The 26,817-nt window shown below is 43.3% G+C and overlaps 1 protein-coding gene across 3 annotated transcripts in view; it reads right to left on the bottom strand.

The window, feature by feature from the left end:
* Window positions 1–1,886: 1,886 nt before the first annotated feature.
* LOC124995706 (matrix metalloproteinase-16-like) overlaps window positions 1,887–26,817 on the bottom strand; it is a 72,026-nt gene continuing 47,095 nt past the window's right edge. For all 3 annotated transcript variants that reach the window (XM_047568320.1, XM_047568321.1, XM_047568322.1), the window contains 5 exons: window positions 25,681–25,898; window positions 15,644–15,782; window positions 10,867–11,017; window positions 10,365–10,480; window positions 1,887–7,069 (listed from right to left, as the gene is read on the bottom strand). In XM_047568320.1, the coding sequence (XP_047424276.1) occupies window positions 6,735–7,069; window positions 10,365–10,480; window positions 10,867–11,017; window positions 15,644–15,782; window positions 25,681–25,898 (959 nt within the window). In that variant the 3' untranslated portion in view covers window positions 1,887–6,734. The remainder of the gene's footprint in view (window positions 7,070–10,364; window positions 10,481–10,866; window positions 11,018–15,643; window positions 15,783–25,680; window positions 25,899–26,817) is intronic.

Below are 26,817 nucleotides of genomic sequence, written 5' to 3'. Positions count from 1 at the left end.
TGACAAGGATTATTTTGCCATAAACGACGTATTGTTGCCTTTATTAGTAGCTGTAGGTATGTTAGAATGAGGTGTTAGTGTGAATAATTTGGTTAATATAGGAGAACTCAAAGTGGTTGTAGATGAAATGACTATTTCAGTATTTATGGATGGTCTTTAAATGATGAGCAGATAGTCCTTAGGTTTCTCACCCTGTGTCTATATTATATCAACCTGCAGAGTGAGATAAATGTAGAATTTGTAGAATCAAGTGTTTCTCAACTTCATTTAGGTCCATTCTATATTAAACCGGCTTTCATTGTGTCTCAATTCTTCAGCTCCACATCACTGGTGTTAATGAGGTGAACACAGTACCTACAACAACAGCAGCACTAGAGACAGCTGGAGAATCAGAAAGTAGAAATGGCTTAGCAAAGAGCCAACCCAGCGCTGTTACAACAGTGCTAAAATACTTTCAACAAAAGCATAATGTGTCTCATTTGAGTGTCTGGAATGTACAATATGCCCTGGGTATGTTTTCATATGCGTGTAGGTGTTATTCTAAGCAGATTTCCGCGAGAAGGTGCACCACGGACAAAAACAAAAAAAACAGAAAACATTTGGAACCAAATGATGGAAATGATAGAAATTGGAAACAGATTATGAGCTTGTCTGGTCCAAACGGTCCGCTCAAAGCCAGCAGACGCCGGAATGGGCATTTCTTTGTAGATGTGGAGCACCGCAGAGGAAAGGAGTCATTGATTCGTTCATTCAGTATCATTCTACATGGTGCTGTGTCGAAAATTCTCCTGTCCTTACGGAGGGGGTTTATAGCGGCAGAAATATGAAGACGGTCTCTCTTCCGCGGTGTGAGAAGAAAGGCTCTTTGCGTCTGAATGGACCCAGGGGAGATTGAAAGATGGCTTTCATCTGTCACGCTCCACATAGTGACAGTCTATTCACTTTTCTACCAAAAAAAAAAAGTGAAAAATCATGGCTCCGTCTACGGCTTTGAAGGAAAGATAGAGGATCTGTGAGCAGACGCGCGTGGAATGACGCGAAAGGCTGATATAAGAGCAAACTGTGAAGCTAAGAAACAGCTCAGAGCCAGGGGTTACATTTAAATATATGTGGAGGAAAGTTCCAAAAAAAGTTCCCTTATCACCTATAAACTTTTCTCTGTGGTAACCTTGTTGTGTCACGGCAAAGTCAGTCTGAGCATCCAGATCCAGATCCTAAAGTAGTTTTAAAGTATTTGCCTAACATGTGGATGGCATGACAGCTCCTCATGCGTAGCCAAAGCAAATAGAGCTCCCCCTGGTGACTGGCTGCAGTATTTGACACAGGCTCCACCCTCTTCATGGGAGTAGGTGGGACTAAAATATTTAAGTTTTTTTCCAAATATAATTTCTGACATTTTAAGATGGTTTTAGTATAGACGCCATTAACGCAGGATGTGACATGACGATGATAATGACTGTGATTGGCAGTTGCCGTTGACAACCACTGTCCCGAATGCATCTGCACACTTTCACGATTTGCATTGAGAGAATGAAGGTCAAAATTTGTCTTTTTGAAACCTACATAATGAGTAAGTTGTGGTGTAAACTGTGCTAACCGACTTCCAGGATCTGAGGAAAGTTTGCAGATTTTCCAGTGAGTTAAACGTTCGTAAGTGGTGGAGGTAGAGCCATTTTTCATACAGTCTATGCTTAGGATGCTAACAGGTTATGTCAGTGCGTCCTGTCTTTTTTGTCTCCAGATCACACAAATCATCATATCGCCTTGTCCCTCACCCACAGATTCTACACACTAGCGAGCGCCACTGTTGGGACTCCTGCAGGTGTCAAATGTTGGTGGGGTCAAGGCAAGGCATGCATGAAACCAGACAAGGATGCATGGGAACCTCATTTCAAACGTTATTTATTGATCGACAGAGCGGCGCTTCTGAAGACGGACGACAACAGAAAAACAATGCAGAGAGACATTCACTGAAAAAAACACACGCAAAAAAAACAAACATGGTATAAAAAGAACTGACATTTTCGAAAAAAAAAGAAAAAAAAATGGGTGTCATCAGAGTGCATTCCCGAACATAAGGACATGATTGGACAGCTCGATTGATGGTTCGCCAAGCCCTCCTTCCTCTTGTCTATTCCTGTCAAGCTCTTTATTCTCGTAGGGACGCGTAGTTTACAGAGACGGCGGTGACATAGTTACCACTCGAAAGTCACGGTAATAATGAAACAGCGGCTGCATGAGCATCTCATTTCTCTTTGGGAACGTTTGATTTACTGGCACAGTGCTACACAACTTGGATGAAAAGGCTGTAAGTGCCCGACTTTTTAATGTTCCTGGAAAAGCCTTTTATGAGCCATAAGTGGCTTAAAATGTGCTGTCCTCGCTAACGCTACATGTCACAGCTAGCATCCTCACCGGCTGCTAATGTAAGCCAACGCTTTGCTAGCTTCCAGGATCGACTTCATCGTAATAGGTGTACTAGACTATGGATTTTATTTTTGTATGTGACCTATAACCTCCCCGCCCCCCCAAAAAGTGAAATGGATCTAACTCTTAAATGCTAAGCTAAAAGCTAATTAGCTGGACATGCTAAAGACTGAAGCCTAAGTTAAGGGCTTTGAGTTGTAAGGTCCGTGTCAGTAAACACATATCATGTCATCGTAATGATCTGACAAGCATGGATCATCTGTTTGTTTGTTTTTTTTTATTATTATTTCTTTATGAGCCTCCCTGGTGCAGAATAGCACCCACTGATCTCTGTGCGTGGCAATAATTTGATCCCTCCTGACCTTCAATGAGCTACTTCGCTACGTTGCGCTAATAATCACCGCTAGGATATATGGTCCTTAACCCAAGAGGCTAAGTGGTGCACCATAAGGACTCAGGTTAAATGAAAATGTATGACTTTGGATCCTGTTGTAATCATTCAAGCTTTGAGCCAGTGACAGCGGGAGGAGGAGGAGGAGGAGGAGGAGGAGGAGGAGGAGGAGTGCTGACAGAAATAGCACTGTGGAAAAACAGCCCTGGCCAGTGTAGGTCAGTTTAGCACCAATGTTTTAGCCTGGCAGGCGCAGAAGATGCTGCTGGGCCCGCAGGGTTCTGTCCAGTCTCCAGTTGTGAAGCGGACGAGCTTGCGAAAACACACACACACACACACACACACACACACACACACAATCTCACGCATCATCCAGCAGGCATGCGCGCGATCAAGATGCACAATGAGACGTATCAGAAACCAGACGCACGCACACGCACTGATGGGAAAAGCAAAGTGGAGTTAGGAGACTTTTAACTTCTTTAACAGCTCTTTTCTCGGCGCTGTGGGACTTTCTAACTAACTCGACTGCTTGTATCGCTGCGGGAGGACTCATACATACAGTAAACACAACCCTGGGACGTATGAGGACACACTCCAAGTCCTGCCTTCACAGGGACGGAGGGAAGACAGACAACAAGTAAAAGCCTCTGGAAAAAGCACCGAACTAAACATAGCTGAGCACATAATGCCTTTGTCTAGAAGCAAAGAGGCAATTTCACTAGTGAACAGTCCTACAGTGAGAACAAATGAAGTGTTATCCCTAAGAGTGTAATTTAATCACACATATACACACACACACACACACACACCACCCACACACAGTCAGAGTCAGTAAACTGGCTTGACCTCTCCCTCTTTGTTGTCTGTAACCGTATGTGAAATGTGCCCCGCTAAAGCTGGAATAAACATCACCGGGCCGCACGAGGATCCTGTTTCACATTCAGTCCGCGGCAAATGCCAGCACCGCACCCCAGGGAAGCGTGCATCCTTTTTTTTTTTTGTATTTTATCGCGCCAAAAAAGCGCAATAAACCGGAGAACTGCTGAGCCCTCGGATCAACACGTACACACACACACATTACTCCGGATCCAAAAAACGCCACTTCTTATTTTATTTTTTCCTGCTGCTGGCTCAGTTAATCACTGGAGTTCAGAGCGTGAGGCGATTTGAGCCAATGCCCTGATTTTACTGTACGTCAGCCCTCAGCGAGCGCTGGACGGACGGAGAACGCTAGCCCGGGTCGAGCTGCGTTTAAAGGAACGATTCGGTGGTTTTGGGGAAACATTTTGTCTTAGTTAGGTGTGAGCTTTTGTAAACATGAAACAACGATTGGCTAGCTTAGCCTAGCCTAGCCTAGCCTAGCTTAGCTTAGCATAGCATAGTACAGCCACTGGAAAGCGGCTCGCTCTTTCCGTCTGAGAATATCTAGCACCTCTTAAAGCTCACACATCTTTTTGTTTAACATATGTAAAAAAAAAAAAAAAAAAAAAAAAGTTCAAGTTTTATTGAGAGATTAGCTCAGGCTAGTTGTTGGCAGAGAAGAACAGGTAATTCCTGAAGTGTAAATAAAAGAGAAACAAATGCACCAAATGCTCAAGTAAATTTTAAAAGCGAATCATGAGTCTGAAGTTCTAAATTTGAATTTAAACTAAAATCTCCTCTTATTTCTTGGTATGTTCAGGTCCAAGTTATGATCTGACGTGATTTCTGGACGCTCACAGCACCACAGCACACAAACAGCGACCAAACAGCTCAGCAAAAGACGGGACACACACTTGCACAACCCGCGCCGGAAACGCTCTTGCAGACACGTTAAAAGACGAGCGGAGAGTTTGAAGGCGGCTCTCAGTCATATATTGATCAGTTTATTCATTCACTCGGGACAAGTCTTTTTTTTTTCTTTTCTCTCTCGTCCCAAAAGTCTTACACAAAGAAGTCATTGTGAGATGTCCAAATAGTTTTGACCAGAAAATAGGAAAGAAATAAAAACCAGTAATGCGATCATGAAAATAAACACACATTCAAAGACTGCTCACTACGCGCTTGCCGACGTTCGGTTGAGGCCAATTTGACCCGTCAGGTCTCCCAATCGTTTCACAAATGTACCACTTGAATCTTTTTTTATCTTATCTGTTAGATTTAACTGTACCTGGAGGGAGGGAAGGAGGGAGGGAAGTGGTGGTTTGGGGGGAGGGGGCAGGGGGTACACCTAAAAGGTACAAAAATAAAATGCAAACAGTCGTTTATTTTATTTTTTTTAAGAGAAAACTTGCTCCTCTGCTTTTGAGGGGTTTCCAAAGCCACGCTGAGTGGAACCAGTCGGGTGTCCAGTAAATGCTTGCATGCACATTGAGACAGGCACTGATCTTTGACTCGGTGTCTCACTCTGTGGGTCCTCAGTCACGGGACAAGAGCATTCTGGGAAGTGTGAGCTCTCTCAGACAAGGCAGTCAACATTTCTTTTTTTTTTTCACAAAAAAAAAAAAAAAAAAAAAAAAGGGTTTTGATGCACGCTTGAACTTGTTCTTCAATATGGGCCAAATCCATTAGCTCTCAAGCTCTCGTTAGCCTGATTTCTGTCGTATGGAAATAATAAAAGTAACAAATATCTTAACACACACAAAAAGAAAAAAAAAAAATAGTGGCTTTACTCCAGAACCTTCCAACATCTTTTTTTTTTGTTTTGTTTTTTTTTATGATACAATACATTACTCTTAGTACAGGCTGACTGTATATTCTGTCCAGAACGGCTCAGCAAGCCAGTGCCGAGGATCCCGTGTAACGTAATAAAACCCAGAAAATACCAATCACAAGAAGCAAGTTACTCAGCTTCTTTAACAAACCAACAAACAAACAAAAATCTAAAGCAGTATACAAATAAAATAAAATAAAATAAAAAAACACCAAAAAAAACAACAAAACAAGCACAAGTAGTATAATCTATAATTAAGGCGAGTTAAAATATTGCAGAATAATTTGGCCCCTGTGTCTCAAACAGACTGCCACAACAGTCAGAGCTCCCCGACTCTTAATCGCTGCACGGATCCAGAGAAGGGAAAAGAAGAACGAACTGAAATGAGAAAAAAAAAGAGAAAGAAACAAAAGCGTAAAAAGAAGAAATAGAAGTAATGCGATCCTCTTTGGAGAGAAATAGATTTTATTTGGTTTAGTTTGGTCTCAGGAGTGTCTTAAAGGGAACCGTGAGGACCTCCTTCTCTCAAATGAACTAAAATTTTTTTTTTCCAAAAAAAAAAGAAACTCGAAATCAGAAAAAGCGACAGAAAACAGATTTGTGATTGGTAAATGGGATTAAGTCGCGCTTATCCGACACTAAATGAAGCGGGGGACCTGATCAGAAAAGAGAAAGCTGTTGTTGTTTTTTTTTTGTTTTTTTTTACCAACGGGCTGATATGACAGATGACGATGCAGCGCCCTGTGGCCCTGAAAAGTCCTCCCTCTGAATAAAAGCAGTGGGGCAGAGAAATAAAAGGTTTCTGAGATACAAAGTGATGCTGACCCTCAAGTTTTTTTGTTTTTGTTGTTTTTTTTCCCCCTACTTTTGGACTGAGGCCGAAGGACGTTTCCGACTGAGACCCCCTCCCCGCTCGCAAACTGTCCCTCTGCCGCCCTGTTTGTTAAAAAGGCTCAGGGCTGGCAGAGTCAGCTTTAGGTCCTGGGGTCGCCTTTAATACGAGGGATCTCTGATAGAGTGTCCGTGTGTCCCTGTGGGTCTGAGGAATCAGATCACCTAAGAGGAGGTGGCACGGCTGCATTGTTTTCAAGTTTTTAATAAAGCTGTCCAAAGTCCGCCGTCCTCCTCCTCCTCTCCGTGAAAGCGGGGGCCGCCGTCCCGTACCCACCATCTTCTCCTCCCACCCACGCCCCCGCCCCCCCCCCGTCTCTTCCCGACGTTTCAGACCCACTCCTGCATGGAGCGTTTGCAGTACAGTATGTGGCGCGGCGTGCCCTTCCTCTTGAACTGCACCACGGTGTAGACCAGCACCAGCAGGCACAGGGCGAGCACGCAGGGGATGACGATGGCGATGGCCTTCACCGTGTTGGCCTCGTTGTCCAGCTCGATCACCACGTCCGAGTTGCCGTCGTCGGCCGGCGGGCGGCCGGGGTCGACGGGCATCAGGTCGCAGCCCATGAAGTCTTTGAGGATGGAGCGCGGGTAGCCCGGCTCCACCCGCAGGAACTGGTTGTTGAACTTCCAGTACTCCTTCCCCTTGTAGAAGTAGGTGAAACCTGGAATGAGGAAACGGGACACGGGAGTCAAGCTTGTGTCATTCTTAAAAAAAAAAAATGGCAGAGACGCTCCCTGGAGGACGCGTCTACATCACCCTGGCGTGGTCATATGTCATAAAAAGAAAAAAAAAAAAAGGCTTTTATCCTGCTCCCTAAAATAAAAAGACAAAACTAATTAAAAGTGCATTAAGCTGTCACCGAGAAGCCGTCAAAGTGGATGCAACAATTACACTTTAATTTAGGAGACGGAAAGGGCACCAGTTAAGTCTCGAGGCAAATATAATGAATCTTATTTAGAGATGAAAGAAGATTCTGTACTCAGTACAATAAATAAGCTATTTGATTGCTGACTGTTTCCATCAATCACATCCAAAATACAGCACATAAGTCAAGCGGCTGACTTTATTAACAGCCTTTTCACCCGCCTGTTCAGGATAAATGGGTTTCTTAATCATCAAATCATCGAAATATTCCACAAAGCTACAAATCCTACTGAAATTTAGGGGAAGACTAAAAAAGCAAAAAAAAACAAGCTGTTGCTGTTTTTGTTTCAGCTCTGTCCCTCAGGACTAATTATAACCGTCATAGAAGAGGGAGCACACCCATACAGGAGCCCGACCCCACAGCCAGAATCGCACAACAGCACAGCAAATGTCACAGGGAGCATCCTCCTGAGTGACAGCGGGGTTTTTGACAGCAGCGAGAGGGCAATTGTCCCAGAGACACGTAAATTAATAGGTCTGCAACCACAGTCAGTCACAGCTCATTCAAGTGAGGGCTATTTCATACTTGGTCCTTTTTGCAACAAAAGTAGGAAGATAAAATACATGCTGTGCATATACACTCATGTCGTGACACTTTTTTTTTTTTTTTTGCTGTTCCAAGATAACAACTTGGCTGCCTATGTGGGTTGACACTACATTTCACTGGTTCCTTCAAGTCGCTCTCCCTCAAACACTCTTTCAGGGAAAATACATGCTGTGTAAAACTAAGCTTGGCTGAATTCTAAAGCTCTCCTCTTCCTCACTGGCCCCATTTATACTCTGTGTCTGGTGATTTATTATTCATGTACACTCGTCTCTGGGAAGATGAGGGAAGAAGCGCTTTAAATTTCCAGCGAGAGAAGGGCTTTTTAGGTGGGAATATTTCCGATGAGGACGTGAAGACGTCTGGGGAGAACTCTTACAAGATTCATCTCAGGAGCATTAACATTTTGTCAAATATTAAAGAAGAGCTAGCTAATTATTGTGTTGTCCCCTTGACTCACTGATGAGGTGGTGATTTGATCACAGTGCAGGAAACTGATCGTGTTTATTGGATGTCACTGTAATTGCCCACTACACAGTGCATTAATCTTATATTTAATTTATGAAAAGGTGAAAATCACAGACTTCTGTAAAGTATATTTCAAGTTTAATTGGGATTTGTTTGGTTCAAAGCAAGCAAAGATCGATACAGGAAGCAGCTAGGCCAATTGTTAGTTTAGCATAACAGCTAACTACTTATTATAATGTTGTATACATCTCGTGTTTCATCATTTACAGAAAGTGCTTTAAGAAACTACTCAGCGCCTTGTTGTCAAGCTAACCACACTTAACCACAGCACTTTAACCACAAATTGTTGTTCTCTACAATTCTGTTTGTTTACATGTTAAGCGAACTAGCATGCTAATTAGCGAGCTGGATGTTTGAACCTTAGCGGTGAGACAGGCTAACTACTTCCCTCAATTTTCTGTTCTAATGCTAAGCGTCAACAGTTTCCCAGCTCTAGCTCTATGTTAGCTTCAAACTCGTGATTACGACATGGGAAGTCCGCGAAATGTTTGGCGTTCAAGCGGTCCCATCGTGGGAACACCACCGCTGGGCAGTGATAGGAGGCTAAAAGCCACAGAGGATAATGAGTTAAGCTAACGAGTGGGAAAGTAGGTTAGCAAGTTTTCCAAAATGTCAAAACAGAACGGACAGGGCAGGATATAACTCTGCAATAAATATTCAGTTGTAATTTTAGACTTTAAGGCACAGGGTATGTCATCTAAATGTATCTCTGAGTGTTTGTCGTCTGAATATGGAGAAGCACAACATTTTTCCACAAGAAACATCTGAAAATGCTGTGTTGTTGTAATGATCCATGCCCGTGAGATCGGTCAAAATTCCAGATGTAGGCTACTTCCTGCTTCATTGAAGGAAAATAAGATTTTTTGTTTTGTTTTTGACACGTTGCACCTTTTAGTATGAAAAAAAAAAATATATATGTCTACACTTTGTCCTACATTTAACACGAGAGACAAACAGCCAGAAGCAACAGACAGAAAACAAACTTACTGACACGTATGACTATGAAGAGCGGGAGGGAGGATGCGAGATGAGACAGGCTGAGCTATTGTGGGTTAGAGCAGGGTCAACGTCGCCCTGGGGTCCCTACTCTGAAACGTGCTGCCTCACACACACCATCATTGACTACAGCAGCGTACTCAATTAAGCCTGGTTATCTGGGTCAATGTTATGAGCGTGCCTCTTGACACACTGTCTCCCAATACAGTCAGTCCGCCAAATAGACGCCGGCTGACACACATACGAGCACGAATACATACAAACACACATCATCCCCTTGGATATCCATCCACCCTTCATGCTCTGAGTGATGCCCGCTCCACCTGGCCTCACCGGCAGACACACCCAGCGACGGATCTGGCAGCAAATCCTCGGCACAGATGGCCTGAGCGCTCAGCACCACCTGCTCAGATTTTTCCAGCAGAGACGCTGCCAAGACCAGACCCAAACCCACCTGGCACGATGCGTCCAATGGAAAAAGGGTTTTACCTCCTCGCGCTGTCTGACCGGCCTATCTGCGAGCTTTGCACAAATCACAAATCCCGCCTACCAACGCTCGGCGAGGGCCAATTGGCTTAAACCGGAATGAGAGCCCAGTGGTGGCCTTGTCCTTTCTGCTTTCCACAGCCCTGCTCCAACTGGGTCTTACGGCACACTGAGCAGGATGGACTGATAACGGAAAAAAATTTTTTTTGCTTCTGAAACAATTCAAAAAATGCATCTCTGGAGCGGTTTAATTGTCTGTTTGCAACATGCGAACACCGCCTATTTCCCTCCACAGTGGACGTATGGAAGTGTGCCACCAGCTGACACCCAGCACAATAACTGGGGCAAATTTCAATCAATGCTACCCTGGTTTACCTCCCGCACAGCATGTGCCAGTGACCAGCTGAAATCAATGCTGCTTGGCACATGAACCGCGGTGTTATTGCCAAATCAGAGTATTGGGCAGCACAAATCGTACCGTTGGCTTTGTCGACGAAGGCCCCCTGTGGCGAATCAGGCACACCTCTCCACACTGTGATGGGCTTAGGATAGCCAGGGTCCATGGTTCTCATATCCTCATTGTAGCGCCAATACCTAAACAGGAACAAATAATGAGCCACAGGGACACAAAGCAGGTAATGTATGTCTGCGAGCGCCGGGGTAAGTAGGGTTGAAACCGACAACAGATGGTATTTTATGCTCATGCCTCATATCCTAATACCACGTGTCAGGTTAAGGGCCTGACTATCTACCCTAACAGGACACAAGCTTTTAAAAGAAGGATTCATTTCTATATTTAAGACTTTGAACCTTGTGATCTGGAAAATGTGACGTGTGACAAATCAAAGGGAAGCTCACAGTGGTCTCCTCTGTGGTCCTAAAAGACTGGAGCAGCCACATTTTAAGGATTACTTAGAGTTTTTAAAAAAGATGCCTCGCCTAAACCTTATCTAAAAACAATCCACTCCGCTCATGCCCACCTGTCCCCTTTAAAGAAGTAGGTCTTGGCCACGTCTTCCCACCACACGGCCGTCTCGATGCTCTGGGCCGGCATGCCGTGGCCGAACTGGGTGATATCCTTGGGGTACCCGGATTGCAGCACCGTGTCCTTAAACACCCAGAACTGCTTTCCTGTGCATCAGAGACAGAGACAGAAATATATTAGGAGAGGAAGGCCGAGTAACAGCAGGAATTATCCTCCAGGAGCAAAACACACACCAAGGGCAGAATTAAAAGGACAGATACATGCCTTGTAACAAACGGCAGGCAATAAACCTGTTGCTTTGTATTACTGTATCTGATGTCGACGTTTCCTTAATTCAGAATAAGACACAGACATGCTGACAAGCTCTCATGGCCGTTGCTTAGAGGTACTTTGGGAACGTTTCAGAGGTGGTTACCACTAGTATATTTTGCTCAAATATCCGGCTGAAACTGCGTCATATGTTCTGTTTTTCTTAATCATATTAAATTGTGTGACTTTTTAGTTTGCTTTCCTCCTGTATGCCCACCTTCCTGTGGAGTAATTGGGTTAAACAGCACATTTCTGGCACAGTGTGACCCCAGGAAGTGCATTTCTTCATCACTGGCGGAGGTGGAGGGTGGGCCACGAGGAAGCGAGGACGCGTGCGTCACAAAAGGAAAATGAAAATGTGAATGTGGAATGACGAAGGCAGAGTAGATTTTTTTAAATTATTTAAATATTTCCTTTTCAAATGAAACAATGTTGGAATGAGTCCTAGGGCAGGGAAAGATGCATTATTTCACAAGAACGAAAAAACAGAATTAATCCCACGACTATAAATATGATTTTATCTCCAAATTAAAAGATTTTTCTCACAGAACCGTTCAATTATCTGAGGACTGACAAAAATAAATTAGGCTTAGAGAGACGACATGAAATAGCAGGAGGAGGAAACTGGCAGATATATGTGTAATGAATGTTTATGGGTTCTTTAAAGCTTAATTCATATTTGAGAACATGAATGTCTTTGTCACAAAGAAAACATTCAAAGGTGGACTATTACAGTGGTGTTTGCAGAAACTGATTAACTAGCAGTGTGTAAAGAGCCGGATGATCTTTACACCTCCCCGGTGTCTGAGTCTGAAAAACCATGTGGAACTTTTGCAGGGTCAGCTTTAAGACGACCCAAGCACTTTTCTTTAACAAATACAGGAAATGGGTGTGAAATAAGGAAGACATGAGCCCAGTAAAAATTTACCCTCATTCTCATGCTTCAGAAAGGCCACACGTCTGACATTTAACCTTAAATAAGTATTTAAGTCTACACAGAGCGTTATAGATGGGGACGAGGAAGGAACAGTAGGACAGGGTGCTGCTTGAATGCTAAGTGGGAAGGAGACCTGCACTGGCCTCTTCTTGGAAAGGAAATTCCTGTCATTTCACGTCTTTCTCTTAGAGCTCCACTCACTCTGGGTCACACTTCCTCCGGCCTTGACGCACACACGAAAGCACACCTCGCCCTACGATTATAAGTGTCCCATTCCCAAAAAATTTGTAAGAAAAAAAACACAGAATATATTTTCTGTCAATTTGCGATTCTCTATTTTTTCTTCCTTGATGACTTGCAGCGCTCTTCTCCGCTTAAAAGGCCCAGCTCCAACTTCAGAGCTGCTTTGATGTAGTGGCTAATCCCCTGCTTGCAACTGTGTACTAAGAGTGTTATATAGGATGAATATTTGTTTTTTTAAAAAAAAAAAGATGCCTCCTCTTTACTCAATCCATCATACAAGAAAATAAACCACACATGTGCAAATGAGTACTTAATTTATCCTGCATGCGCACACCAAAAGTAATCATATGGTAAAAATGCTTGAAAAATGCAGAGGATATGTCTCACAGTGCGTAAAACACCTTCTTGTACATTCACTCAAATTATAGGGCTTCTCTTAATACTCTGACTGCGCCACATGGTTCATAAATTTTTCAGGCCTGTCAGAGTTTGACTTTCATCAGAGGCTAAAACTGTGCTCACGGGGCTCTGATAAGAGCAGTACTTGCTACTTTTTGTCATCCCCTGCTCTTCCTGTCAGGCTCCATTGGGCCCCTCCACTAAAGGCTCTGTTGGATGCTACAAACGTTAGCATGTCTAACTAACTAACTTACTAACTAATTCAGTGGAAACCCAGTTTTACAGCAGCTCGTCATTAACTGTCTACATTATTATGCTGGAACAGTGGGTTCAGGATGCTAGTTCACTTTCAACACTGGAACATTTTACAAGTCGAGAGACAAAAAATGCTGTTGTGTTTATTAATGCTAACAATAGCAGCGCTGCTAATCAGATTTTTATATGGTCTGGGGGGGTTTATACTCGAACAAAATCACAACAAACTCACAGTTTATTCCTTGAACCATCACTTTCTCTTTAGTGGGTGACTATGAATAATGTGAATCAATGATACTGTAACTATAAATCTACTGTAAAACTTTAGAGTAGGAGCCCCAGGTCGATCTTGACGTGGGTAAGGTAAAGCCCTAGTGAATCATCTGCAATAAAAGGCAGACTTTTTATCTGGAACATGTAGTTTATCGTAGATTTATCTCTAATGCTTTCTTAAACCCCCTAGCGCTGCTAGCAGCAGTTGTTAGCTGTTAAAATTCATTCCTGACTTGTTCCAGACTCCAAAAACACAAGTCTGGTTTTGCTAACTTCTGTGTAAAGTCTAGAAATGATTTTTTCCCTTAATTTTGTGGCCAAAACACTGACTGGCATGTGTGTAGCCATGCATTATCTATAAGTCCTTATCCTGTGGTTTGCAGGGAAGCTCCCACCTGGCTATGGCCGAGAGGCCGGATACATCCCCAACAGGTCGCCAGTAGCATGACACATGTGCAAAGAGTAAACGGAGCGGCAGACGATATGAGAAGAAACATTTTGCCGGAAAAAAAAATACACTTCTCAGTGCTTTCTGGAGGACAAATAATGTGACGGTGACTGTGAATAAGCTCAAACCTTTGTGTTTCTGTTGTACAGTTTAATCCAGTGTACATGCTAATACTTATATATGCAAAAGAAGCAAGCTACTCTGTATGCGCTCTGTCACAAAAGCCCCAATCAAGCTCTGACTGGATCCTGCCTCCCAGGGGCCGAAGAGTTACTGATGTATAGACAATACTACATACAGTATGTTGGGTGTTAAGTGTACTAAAGCCTACATTTAATTTGTTTCATTTAATTTCTCATTTAAATGCAGCCTCTTACCGTTCGCTTCAGGGCAATTCAATAATTATACACATAAAGGGTAAAACTTCAACATCTGTTGTTCAGCTGTGACTCCATGAAGATGTTCAGCCTCATTAGGAGAAGCCTGCAACAGGCTTGATTCCACGGCTGCATATAAATTTTTAAATACACACTCTTGTCTTGGCTATCAATTTTCTCAGAAGAATGGAAACGGGGGAAACAATGACTAAATTTTGGCACAGGCTTCCAGTGTGGGAATCAACAACACATGCTGAATCTACAGTACTTGTAATGTGTACCAGCGGTGTCTGCTTTCTGACCTGCTCTGTGATGCCTTAAAAGCGGTAAGTTAATCAGGGAGTTTCAGCCGTGACTCCTTTCGCAAACCGGACTCTCAAGTCCCCATCTGGGCATTTATTTGAGCCGAATTCAACGGACCTGAAGCGGTTAGAGGACGTTCACAGCGACTGGTTGGACGAGGACCTGGAGTGCTGACCGACTTTCTTCCTAATTTTTGTTTCACTCTAAATGGGGACGGACAGAATAAGGCCTTCTGGGAAATCAGCTGTGTGTATTCAAATGAAAAATGGCGTTGTGTTAGTATGAATCTTCTAAATCCGCCCAGTCCGTGTAGAGAGCAGGGCGGAGGAAAATCCAACTTCCGAGGCTCGGGGCGCCCACGTGACGAGCAGTCTGCATTTCTAGGAAATGTTGTTGAATGTTGAAAACAGAAACAGATTTAAGGGAAGATTTGTAGTTTTTTATCCCAGCAGACTTTTCATCGCTTACCAACATCTCTTTTAATCACCACCACCCTATCGTCTCTGGAGCGTACGAAGATACAAGGAGAGCATCGGTTTGTTTGCCGTCTCTTTTGAGTGGTATTCGCAGCTTAAGATATAATTAGCTTTGTGTTATGAGGAGCTAGATTTGAATGTGTGGGCAAATCTTTTCAGAAAGGCAGGAAACTCAACATCAGGCATCATCAAACACACAAACACGGCCACTTCCAAGAGTTATGCATGCAACTGATGTCTCGCTGCTGCTGCAGATTTATGCTAAAATATATCAGTGGCACCAGCGCACAACACGTATTATTAAAAGTCACTGGGGGATTATGGTAGATTTTCCAACGCAGCAAAACACTGCTTTAATCTTCTCCAGATTTACACTGAACTCACACACATCAGATCAAGGCAGAGCTTTGTGGGAGCATGATAACATATAGCGGGAAGTATTTTTGCTTCTAAGTGCAGATACATTGGGAAGAAATGCTCATTAAACATTAAAAAAAACGCACAAGTGTGCAGCTGATTCAAAAGGATGACAGGTCAACCACAGTAACGGAACATATCTTGGGATTCCTGCGGATGAATAATATATGAGATAGATGACGTGAAGCTAATGGAAACCTAGACTGCACGGACATGATGTTTGGATTGGTCTTTTTGATCAGAAAACATCAAAGCTCTGCCTCTAATGGAAAAGAGCTTTTTACAAAGCAACACGACGACAACAGTGATGATGGTGATGGAGAGCAGGGACTTACCTTTGAAGAAGACGAACTTGCCCTCGCTGTTCTCGTAGACCGCATCGATCTTTGCCGGCAGGCCCCTCCAGAAAACGCTGATGAGCATGGGGTATCCCGGCATCACGGAGTTATCTCTCACCCGCCAAAACCAGTGGTCCTGAGAAAGAACAAAGGAGGTTGTCAGGAAACACGACAAAGGCAATTACCGAGTGGAAGGTCTAATAGATGGGGAGGACCACTTGGGATGAAGGTGAAAGCAGGAAGATTAACTAAAGCTAACATCTGCTAGACCGGCCGCATGCATTTCTGTGTGGTGTATTCGTTTCCTTCTATCTTGGTTTTAGACTTTTTTTTTTTTTTTTTTTGGTCAGCCACCAATTACATGATTAGGTTCAGCTTTTAGCCGCAGCACCGCGAGGTCTAAAGCTTCACCCTCTGACGCACACCAAATGACGGTGCCGAACGTTTAACAGCTAAAGATGTTTTGTTGGTCCGAACATTACCAGAGACATTACTCTAAATAAATGACAGAGTTAATCTGCATCTGATGGACGTGTTAATATGAAAGTTCACAGATGTGTTTATAGCTCGTTTCCACTGCCCCGAGTGACCGTAAATCATTTATCGCAGGTTTAGCCTCCCCCACCCCCTGACACGGAGAAACTGAGCCGCTTCTTAAGCTTTTCAGTGGGAAGCGTCCAGGACTGTCTCCCGGCGGAAAAGACGTAATATTTCGATGTGTGTGTTCAAGCGTGTGTGGTCTGCGTCTACGAGGGATAACGTCAAGTGATGAAGTAGAAAAGATACTTGAAAAGCTGTATTGAGACATTTGGAAGAGTTACTTTAACGACACAAAAGTTGCCGAGTTCAGATCGACTCAGTACAACGAAGTCTGCTGGTGATGATCACCTCGGGCTGCTGCTTTGACAGCGGCGATGTCTTAAAGATCCACATGCGCCGTCTCGGGTTGCACAGAAAGCATCGGCGGATGGTCGCCGCACATGCCGAACTCGAACATACTGGGAAAACCATCAAGTAACGGGGGCAGAGCGATAGCCAGGAGCTTTATGAGAAGCCAAGAGTCTCTGATTTCCTCCGGGGGGGGGGGGGGGGACATGAGCGCGGCCAAGTGGAAGGTGTGTCTTTTTGATGTTGGATGAAACTTGATGACACAGGGAGCCAGGGGAGACCCAGCTGTGAAAGCCATTAGGACTCGGCGAGATGTCCCACCCTTTGGCAATGAACGGCCAATTGCGCTGAGCGGCCGGGCCCAAAAACGCCTGACCTCGCAAGAGACGGGGAGGAGGGGGGGGGGCAACACATCATCACACCCCGCCTCATCCACAACGAAAGCTAAATAAACAACCCATTTATCAAATGCTCACTGCACCGCTCTCTTTTTCTCTTTGTCTAATCCAATTGTTTCTCCGGGACTCACCGCTCTCCCTCGACTCTTCCTCCTCTTTCTTTTTATTTTCCCAGGTCCCTCATTCCAATTCCTCCTCTCTCCCTCTCGTGCTCTTTACCTACCGTCTCCGCAGATTTCAATTGTTCAGCGTTTTTCTTCTGCACCGACCCGGTAATTGAAAGCAGATCAAGCTGTGTAATCCGACCCATTTGAAGCCTTTTCACTTTATAAAAAAGGCAAAATGTTCTTTCTCCCATCCAACCGCCCGACTCCTGCTTTAAAAATAAAGCTCAAGAAAAGCGGACTTCATTTGTAGAAAATTTCAGAAGGCACTTCGCAGTTACAGGAACATCCAGAATAATCACAACAACTTGAGCCCTAACAGAGGTTGGAAATATATTGCAACTCGTGGGCTTTGCTTCGAGAGAAAGGGCAGTGCAGGGTTTGTCACGCATGCTGCCTCATAGGGCATGATAATGCATTCAGAGCAATGAGGCTAAATTACCATATGCTCTCTATAGGAATGTGAATTTCCGGGCTGCAATTGGCAGCATTAATAAACCGTCTGAAGCCATGAGTTTTTGCCAGTGTCGAGGAGGGTTTCTGGAGCGGAACACAAGCGGTAGAAATTGCCCTGCCAACCGCTGAACTGTAATATTCTGTAAGCTCAAAATCAATGTAGCACAACACAACGGAGTACTGCACGACCTGACAAAAACTAAACAACTGTTAGCTTCAAAACACGCGACGGTAACGTTCAGATTTTATCGATACGTTAATGAAAAGGTATTTGCACATTACTGCACATATATTACTGTAAGGCAGTGTTGGACCATCAGGGCCGGCAAATCCTTCTCTGCTGAGCTAAACTTTATCAAAACGACTGACTTACATTTTAATAGTTTCCCATTAATCTAATTAAATTATTCCCAATAGCCTATGCTTTTCGTTATATGGCCTGTCTGTCTCTCAGCTGTGGTGCTTCTGGCAGCAAACTGCACAAGCAAATTGTCCCCATTAATGTTTAGATGGGTATTTTTTGAACCCACGATGCCGGAAGGAAGAGAGGCTATCGGTTTGGTTACAGATCTTACAGAGAAAGCCATTTTCACAGCAGACTTTGAAGGATAATATTATGACGAAGGGCCGAACAATCCCAGAGCTAGCATGGACCAGCCAGGGCAAAGAGCAACTATGAACGCTACCCTTGGCTATCTGAGGAGGACTCTAATTTGTTTCTTACGTTCTGGTGATTAATTTATGTATTTTTAATCATTTACCATCTTATTGGATCGACGCTTCTGCTGGATTAGACATGTGGCGTTTGTTGGCTGTAGTGAGTGAGAGGAGACTTTTTGAACTGTTCTAAGTGAGTTTCTTGCTTTACTAATGGCATTCATGCAACGTTATAACAACATTATTAAGTATTAAGAGGCGCTTTGAATAAGGCTGGAAGTCATTGAAGTCATTCATATGTTCTGGATTGGATATGAGAGACGTAAAACAGCAACAAAGAAACAAAAGCACTGCCACAAAAAGACAGAAAAGACAACAAAGACATGCAAAAGACCGCAAAGAGACATAAAGTGAATATAAAGTCTTAAAAAAAGACACAAAATGACTATCAAGACTTGGAAGGCTGACTACAAAGTGACACGGGAAGACTATAAAGACGTGCAAAATGACGAGTTGGTGACAAAAAAATGAATACAAAGGCTTTTCTGACACTCAATGACACAAAATGACAGTAAAGATATGAAAAATCAACAAGAGAGAAAAAGAAAACCATTAAAAAGTCATGTTTGTCTCAGAATAAATATAGATATTACTGTTTTTTTATGATCTTTTATCATATGTTATATCCTACAGGTTGCTAGAAAACATTGGGTGGAGGATTTAGGTGTCTCATCATCTCATCCCTGGTATAATTTAATAAAGCAAAACGACAAACACGTGGGCCTTGCAACGCTTGGAACATTTTTTTGGGTCACATTCACAGAATTACGTTAAGCTTACAAAGAGCTGACTTAGGAATGGGGGGGAAAGACATTTATGAAGTGTCTCACTCAAGTTAACCTTTAAAAGAAGCCCACTGTTCACTTGGATGTTCAGAGAGGAAGAGGAAAGAGGATTCGCCTGACATCTGCTACCTCGATCCTGCCTTTATTCAAAAGTCTCGTCATTAACCGAGAAACCGAGAATGAACTCTATTAGTTTATCGGGGTAAGGTTCTAATGTAGCGTTGAGGTTATCATCAGCGACATCCAGGTCAACACTGTGTGAGCATCTGCTGCTGCCGTGTGCGTGTGTTCGCGTGAAGAGGTGGGAATATGACAGACAGGGGTGTCAAGATGACAGCGGTGTCGACCTCTCACTCTTGCTCTCACTGACGCACACTTGTGACTGTAAGCAGAACGTGGGAGCAAATAAATCAGAGGGGTGAGGATTAGGGCTGAAGCCTGAGATCACACCCGGGTTTCTCGCCAGACATCGACTCTTTTCATTGAGGTAATTAAGAGCAGAACACCGGCTTTTCCAATTTTCGCGAAGTTGTGCCAAGAGCCTCGACACAAAAGCTCCTCTGAAAGGCACGGACGTGCAACTGTTGTAAACAGCGAAGCACGACCTTGAGATGCAGTCGTCATCGGAGCAACAAACACGTTTCAGCTCTTCGAGCCTGCAGCTGTTTCTTTCCATTAGTTTTCGTCGTAACATGGCAGCTTTACAGTTCATCCATGTGGCAAGTTTTTTCCAATTCAGAAAATGTTAACACAGCACAAGACTCTGTGCAAACAATGTAATCCCCAAAACAGAGAAACTGTCATCAAATACAGAACCTAAACAACCTAGCACGAAGACTGTGAGGACGGTGAAACAAGTTGTACTTATACGACAATCAGTCAAGTGTTGGTTGGGGTGTTTTGTTACAGCTGGGCAGGGTCAAACTAGCTGTTTCCCTTATCTTTCTGTTAAGCTTTGTGTTAATGTTTTTATCTAACTCGCTTTGTGTTAAAACTCCTGAAACCGCTTGCTACCCAAACTTCTAATTGTCGTTTCTTTTTCAGCCTCGTTTGACTTAACTGGTCAAAAGATGAATTGGTCTCCACTGAGACACCCTGCTATTCCAAAAACTCTCCATCTCTTTGCTTCCAGTACCAGAAAGGCCCAGGACACTAAGAAGAGTGGACGGCTTACTGCCCACTTTGACACAGCGTTCTCATTAATGTGATGTCAGATTCAAAGAATAGCTCCAACATGGGCAGCCCTGAACAGCGAGGGACACTCCGGCGTCCCAGAATCCGCTGCTCTATATCTGTCCACATCAGGGAAGGAAGTGTCCTTTAGTGAGTGGAGAAAGGCTGGTAGTTTCCCCTTATTTCAAACTGGCTCGTGTTGAGAGTTGGGCAATGGACTGACGACGGAGGACGGAGCTGGAGAAAGTGGAGACCAGCAGTTTTTCCTTAACATGAGGAAAGTGCTGAGACGTTCTGCGAGTTCCTTGAGCTCATAAGAGCCAATAAATAGATGGCTTTGACGGATATGAAAATAGCTGATAGCTAAGTTCACTTATTGTGCTGTGTGTGTTGGCTCTGTTGGATTCAGAGCCTGAGATTTTGTAGCTTTTCGGTTTTTGGATTTCACCGGTTACTGGATTTGTGTTTTCGGTTACCTAGCCCTACCCTGCAGCGCTTTTTGTTCCTGATTTTGTAAGTTCATTCATTAAAGTTATTTTGTTTCCCCGCTCCTGCCTCATGTGTGTCTACATTTGGGTCCTACCTCCTCATCACTTAACACAACACATGTTCCATTACAAAAAAAAGAAAAAAGCATTAAATCCTTTAGAGAAGGACTGCATGCAGTAGGGAGTGTTTGGTCTAAGTCTCTAAAGTCTGTTTGGATTTTCTGGCTCTACAACTTGACAAGAGCCATAAACCCAAATCCAAACCTCAAAAATCATGTCTGAGACTTTACATCCATATTTTACAATGCTCCAAAACTCTTGGAACCCTTCTGTCTGAAGACATTGTATCACGTTCCAGTACATTTGTGGCACAACTGGAGAAAACTGGTAGGAATTAATGAGAAAAACACTATTCATATGTGAACACATGCACATACATGAATATATATTCCAGATCTAGCTCCAGTTGGATGCCATATGGCCTTGAGGGTTCATAGAAAGTTGAACCTAAAGTGACTGCCGGTAACTTTGTAGTTTTTAATAGGACATTTACTCGAGACACTGAGTCCAGCCAGTCATCTGTGAACCTTAAGTGACCCAAGGTCACCTCACTGGAAAGAAAAATGAGCGACTATAAAATAGCCACCTTAACAAGCATGACTCCTAGCCTGGCTTTGTAGATTAACGCGCCTCGTATAAATCAGGCACCTGTCTGCGCTGTTGGGAGGAAGAGCTTAACGCTGCCTCCGACCTTATTACACCTACATTTGCAGTAGTTTCAATGGCTCTGTTCAGAAAATGTAGATCCTGAAGTGTGTATTCAGGAGGCTGCGGTAAGGGCTAATGAATAACAATGCTGGTCCTGGCCGTTCTTCTGTTAATGATTAACCTGCTGCAAGGGGTTGCCAGAGGACCAGCGTTCCCAGCGGCCCTTGAATAAGCTGCACTATTTTGTGATTTCCAAAGTGGAACAGTTAAATGATTTTTAAAACAATAACCTCTGTCTCTGCAGGTCTGCATACGATCCGTGTTTTCCAACATTTTTCGCTTGCCAAAGACATGAAGCTGTAGAGGCTCTTTTAGTGCAAACGTCGGATAATACGTCTCTGAAAGGCTCTGAAAGTGTAGCGCAGTAGATGGAGAAGAAATGTTCTATTTACATGTAAATGACTGCAAGAGCAATACACAAACCTGATGTCTTCAATCATCTTTCGAACACAGAAAACAATAAAGTGGGAATAATGTTCAAAGTTTTAACATCAGAGTTGTAAATGAAGGCTCTTCTGTAAACAGGACGGTAATTGACCATAATTCTCTTTCCTGACGTCCAACAGTTTACACTCCAATGAACCTAATACTTAAAATTGTGCTAAAATACAACAATGATCTGCAAAGACTCCGTGCCACATTTCAGCAAAATACAAGCAGTTTTTGCACCATTGGTCTGAGCTTATTTCATGAGATAAATCTCAATCTAAAGCCCCTTAAATTTCTGGACCACCTGTGAACCTCAGGGGCAGCGAGTCTGCTGAGGTCTCTGCTATAATGACTTGGCAACGAGCGAACTGTAGACTTCCAAAACAATCAAGTGGGAATGGGGAGCAAAGCCAGGCTGTGCAGGCTAGATGAACACACACAACCGAGGATCAATTGAACGGCCAAACAAAAAAAAATGACAGTGACAAGCCTCAAAAAGTTCAAATAAAACCCAAATGAGACACGAGCACAAATCATTTCTGCTCTGGGAGCCGTCACCTCAACCGGTTTTTATGATACTGACACGTAGAGCTTGGCAAGGTCTAAAGGGAATATATCAAGGTCTGGACTAATACAAACATCTTTAATTATAGTTCCAGATAAATGGTTTTAGAGTTGGGTAGCTCTGTCTACCAGGAGAAAAGAACCTGCTAACACGATACCTTGGTCTTCTGTGAGAAAACTGGCAAAACACATTTCCTGAGAATGAAGAATTATTAGGACCACCTGCTCCTCCGGTGAGACACACTAATAGAGAGGATCCAAGTCAAACCTGTGATCCCTTCTGGATTTCACTTGAAACATGAATTACTGGAATCATGAAGGGTGCTAATATTACTGGTGTTCCTAATGAAGCAAACATTGTTGATTTACCGCTACGCTTACAAGTGTTCAGCAATAAATCACAGCTCTCTGTCAGTCTTCCCGCTCCGCTCCGCTGGATCTTTAGGAAAATGTAAGCACCGGTGAAACATTCAAAGGCCTGGAAGCAGTGGAAGCAAAAAGCCGATCATATTAGCTATGTGTTTGCTGACGTTTGAGATGAACTGTTTTTGTGCTGCTATGGGGTGGGGGGGCCTGGTCTGATCTAGGTGTTTGGTACATGTTTAAGTAACATCCACATGTCACAAGACAGTTATTTACTCCTCTTGTCATAATGTTTCAGCTGATCAGTGAATATGGTTTAATACTTTACTGAGCGCACCCACTGCCCTTTTGTTTATGGGTTTACTCTAATTTAATCTGAAGTACAATATAAAATGAAATCTGGCACTAATATTTATTTGTAGCTTTTGAAAGGAGCAGAGGGACCCACGCAGCCTATGCCCCATAGCATTTTACAAAAATCTAGGCAGAAAAAGAAGCTATAAAATGGCTGTAAAAATGTCACAGTGGATAAGATATGGCGTCCAAACAAAGAGTTTCCTGTCCGATAAACATTTTAATGGATTTGGAACATTTGAAAAGGGGTCAGATAAGGAGAAAACGTCCAGACATGAACCGTCCATAAGCTGTTGAAAGAACTGATTTGATTTTTTTTTAACTGTCGTATGCAATATTGCTGTGATGTTGCGTACGGCAAAGAAAAAGCAGAAAATACAGTAAGTGCCAAGATTTCTGCAGCGCTGCTTGCAAATTTAATTTCAGACACTGCGACTACAGTGATGACGCGTTTAGGAGCAATTCTGTCCTCGTCTCCTCCGCTTCCTAAACTCATGAAAAGGTTGGATGATTGCAGAGCATCCTTTTTGTCTCAGCTCTATCTCTGAGCCCTGCAGAAATCCCATGATCCTCATCACTCCATCAGTCCAGCCTGCTGGCCTGGGAGTAATGAAGGCTGACGGGAGCTGCCGCAGACACAATGTGAAAGAGGCGGGGGCTGTATTAAGACTTTTGTGACGAGCAGATATGATTTCCACTACATAACAAACTCTGAGCCTAATTTTGGTTAAACACCTCCACAGGTACCAGCTCTGCTTCCAAGCTACATTTATTATATTAAGTCTCAGAGAACACACTGGTTAAATGGGGCAGAGGGGGCAGAAAGGGATTTTTCCTTAGTTCCACAGGCCTCTCAGTTAACCAATGAATACTATCTATTTATATCCCCAGAAAAAAAAAATACAGTCACACTCACATGAAGCATCAGAGGCACTCTTTCTCCTTTCTGTGGAGAACACAGGACAGCTTTGTGTTGCCTCAAGGTTTTTCTCTGTTCCCTGTTCTGTGTGTTGCCAGGGCCTTGTGCTCACAAGCTCAGACTGAGGATAGAGATTTGTACTTTTTTCTCTTGCACTGGAATGGAAACCACGCTGCGTTTATTGGGAGAAAGGGAAACAGGATTGGGCTGTGCATGGTATGGTTAACCTGAAGTGCCAGATGGTGTGTTAGCACGGAACCATCTGGAAAGTTGCTCTTGTAAACCGTTCGGAAAAGGAGAGGCACTTTGGTGGGTGCATGGATGAAACAAGATATGTCATATAGGTGAACCGCATAACATAGTGGGAGCAGAAAAGGGAACACGATGAGCTACGGCCTGAGGATGTATGTAGTTAGCATGTTGGTGGATGTCTCTCATGAGCGTCTGGCAAGAAAGACTGTCTTTTCATTTACTGATCTCACAAATTTCACCTGAATGTAGCTGCTTCGGAGGAAGGTGGCATGGTGTCTCTTTTTAGTAATAGGTATGCGCGATAACTTGATGATTTACCGCCAAAAACAATCCCCATAATGAGAATTTTGAGAGGTTTGCAAAAAAAAATTTTGGCTAAGGATAGCAACACAACACATGTATTCATTTAAGTAAACAAATAAATAAATAGGAGCTACCTGCAAGAATGCAGCGTCGTGCAGACACTGCCACATCCTCAGGTAAATAATACTAATGTACTAATGTATGGATGCATGGAAGACATGTCACCGCCACAAACCATGGAGACAATGAGGATTGTAATAATATTTTTTATCATGATTTCTATCGTTATCACCAGAATGGCAAAATTTATCTGGATATATTTTTTAGCCCGTATCGCCCATCCCCGCTTATAAAATATCCCTTTTCTCGAAATACTAGCCCGGCGGACCCCAAGTAACCTGGAAATATCTTCTTCGGGCGAAAGCACACAGACAGTAGTTCTAAGATAACAATTTCTACAAGCTGAAACCACAGTGTCGAACATTCCCTCCAAAAAAAAGTGCAGCCAGCTTTCCAACAGAATCATTTACATCTCATCCAAGTGGGATTTTTCCACATTATGCACACTATGCACATGCTAAACATGAAGCAGATTAGCAGGGAAAAAATCCCACCCTCTGTATATTTAGGTAATCCTCCAAGCTCTCTAGCGGTCCCTCCTGCATGCAACTACTGGCGGCTGCAGCTCTCTCTCTCTCTCTACGGGTAATTTTCAAACGAACTGTACACATCATTATTCATGGTTTGAATTAAGGGCCAAGTTGCTCTTTTGTTGCCTTAATCAGTCAATTAAGTTCTACATTATAGGCAGAAATGTTATGCTGGAAAAGGCTCTCTTCAGGCGTACAGTGCTGTTTGTCTACAGACACTGATCACTACAATCTCACAATGCTGAGAAATCCAGGCTATGGTTGAAAGCAAAACAGTTCAAGGAGTTCATAATGACTGCAGAAAAAAAAAACTACTGGGAAAAAGCCCCAGGTTTGTTTTGATATCACAGATTCTCCATTTACCTTGAAGACGAACATCTCTCTTCTCAGGATGGCCAGGGTGTTGAAGCCTCCGTCGCAGATGTTGGGTTTAGCGTTCGGGTGGGACGGCCTGTCCCCTGGAGGCAGCCTCGGGGGTCGCGTCTGCCTGTCTGGCTTTCGGGGGTCTGAAGGAGGATGGGAGCGGGGAGGGGGCGCCGTGGGCAAAGGCTTGGTGGGCTGGGGAATCTTATCAGGAGGCCCTAGAGGAAGTCAGAGAAGTATATCTCAGTTTGGTGCCATAATTTACATCCAAAGAAACTTTCTGACAAACTTACTGCAACTACACTGCAACAATGGGCACATGTGGAGAGCTAGGATCAGGCTCTGCTAGCAGCTTTAACACAGAGTACGATTGCTCATGTTGACAATGTTAGCATGTTGGTGTTTTGCTGATTTGATCTCCATCAGCAGGTATTTGGTGACCCTGCAAAATGGGACCACAAAAACGACTAGAGTTCATCCTGAGGAGGACAGAAAGGGACGTACCAAATTTCATGGCGATCCATTGAAGAGTTTCTGAGATATTTCACTCAAAAGCATGAATGTCGCCCTTTAGGCAAAGTCGCCTGGAAACACATGAGTGTATGAACTTTTGTGCCAATCCTTGTTATCTGAATGTATCTGAGGCATACACGTTACATCCGTACATGGGGCAAAGCAGAAGATTTCACGCATTCCTAAATGTGTCAGCAGGAGCACCGAGGAGATGAATTTGATTTAAATGGAAGATTCTAAGATATTTGAGGATGCGACAGTGCATGCTTTGTTACATTTCATTTCATCAACCAAGTCAAGCTTAACCTTTTCACTAGAATCTGCAACTATGTTGGCAAAAATAGACGTACATGATAAAAGAAAAGACTTAAACGCTGCCAAGTTTGGAGATTCAGCTCACAAAGCATAACACGATATGTAAAGATGAATATATATATATATATATATAAAAAAAAAACGTAAGGAATGAAAACAAGTCGGGCGGCATTAAGTTTAAAAATGTAGATACTGTGGAGATAAAAATAAAATTTCCCTCCCAAACGGAGGCCCAGACATACTTGGGCATCATTTAACATTCATGAATTACATGAAAGAAAGAGGCCAATGCATGCGGAGGAAAAACAG

This window comes from Mugil cephalus, chromosome 18 (genome assembly GCF_022458985.1).
Source record: "Mugil cephalus isolate CIBA_MC_2020 chromosome 18, CIBA_Mcephalus_1.1, whole genome shotgun sequence".
Classification (NCBI taxonomy): domain Eukaryota; kingdom Metazoa; phylum Chordata; class Actinopteri; order Mugiliformes; family Mugilidae; genus Mugil; species Mugil cephalus.
The sequence above is the reverse complement of the archived record's forward strand: the minus strand, read 5'-3'. Positions and strand labels throughout refer to the sequence as shown.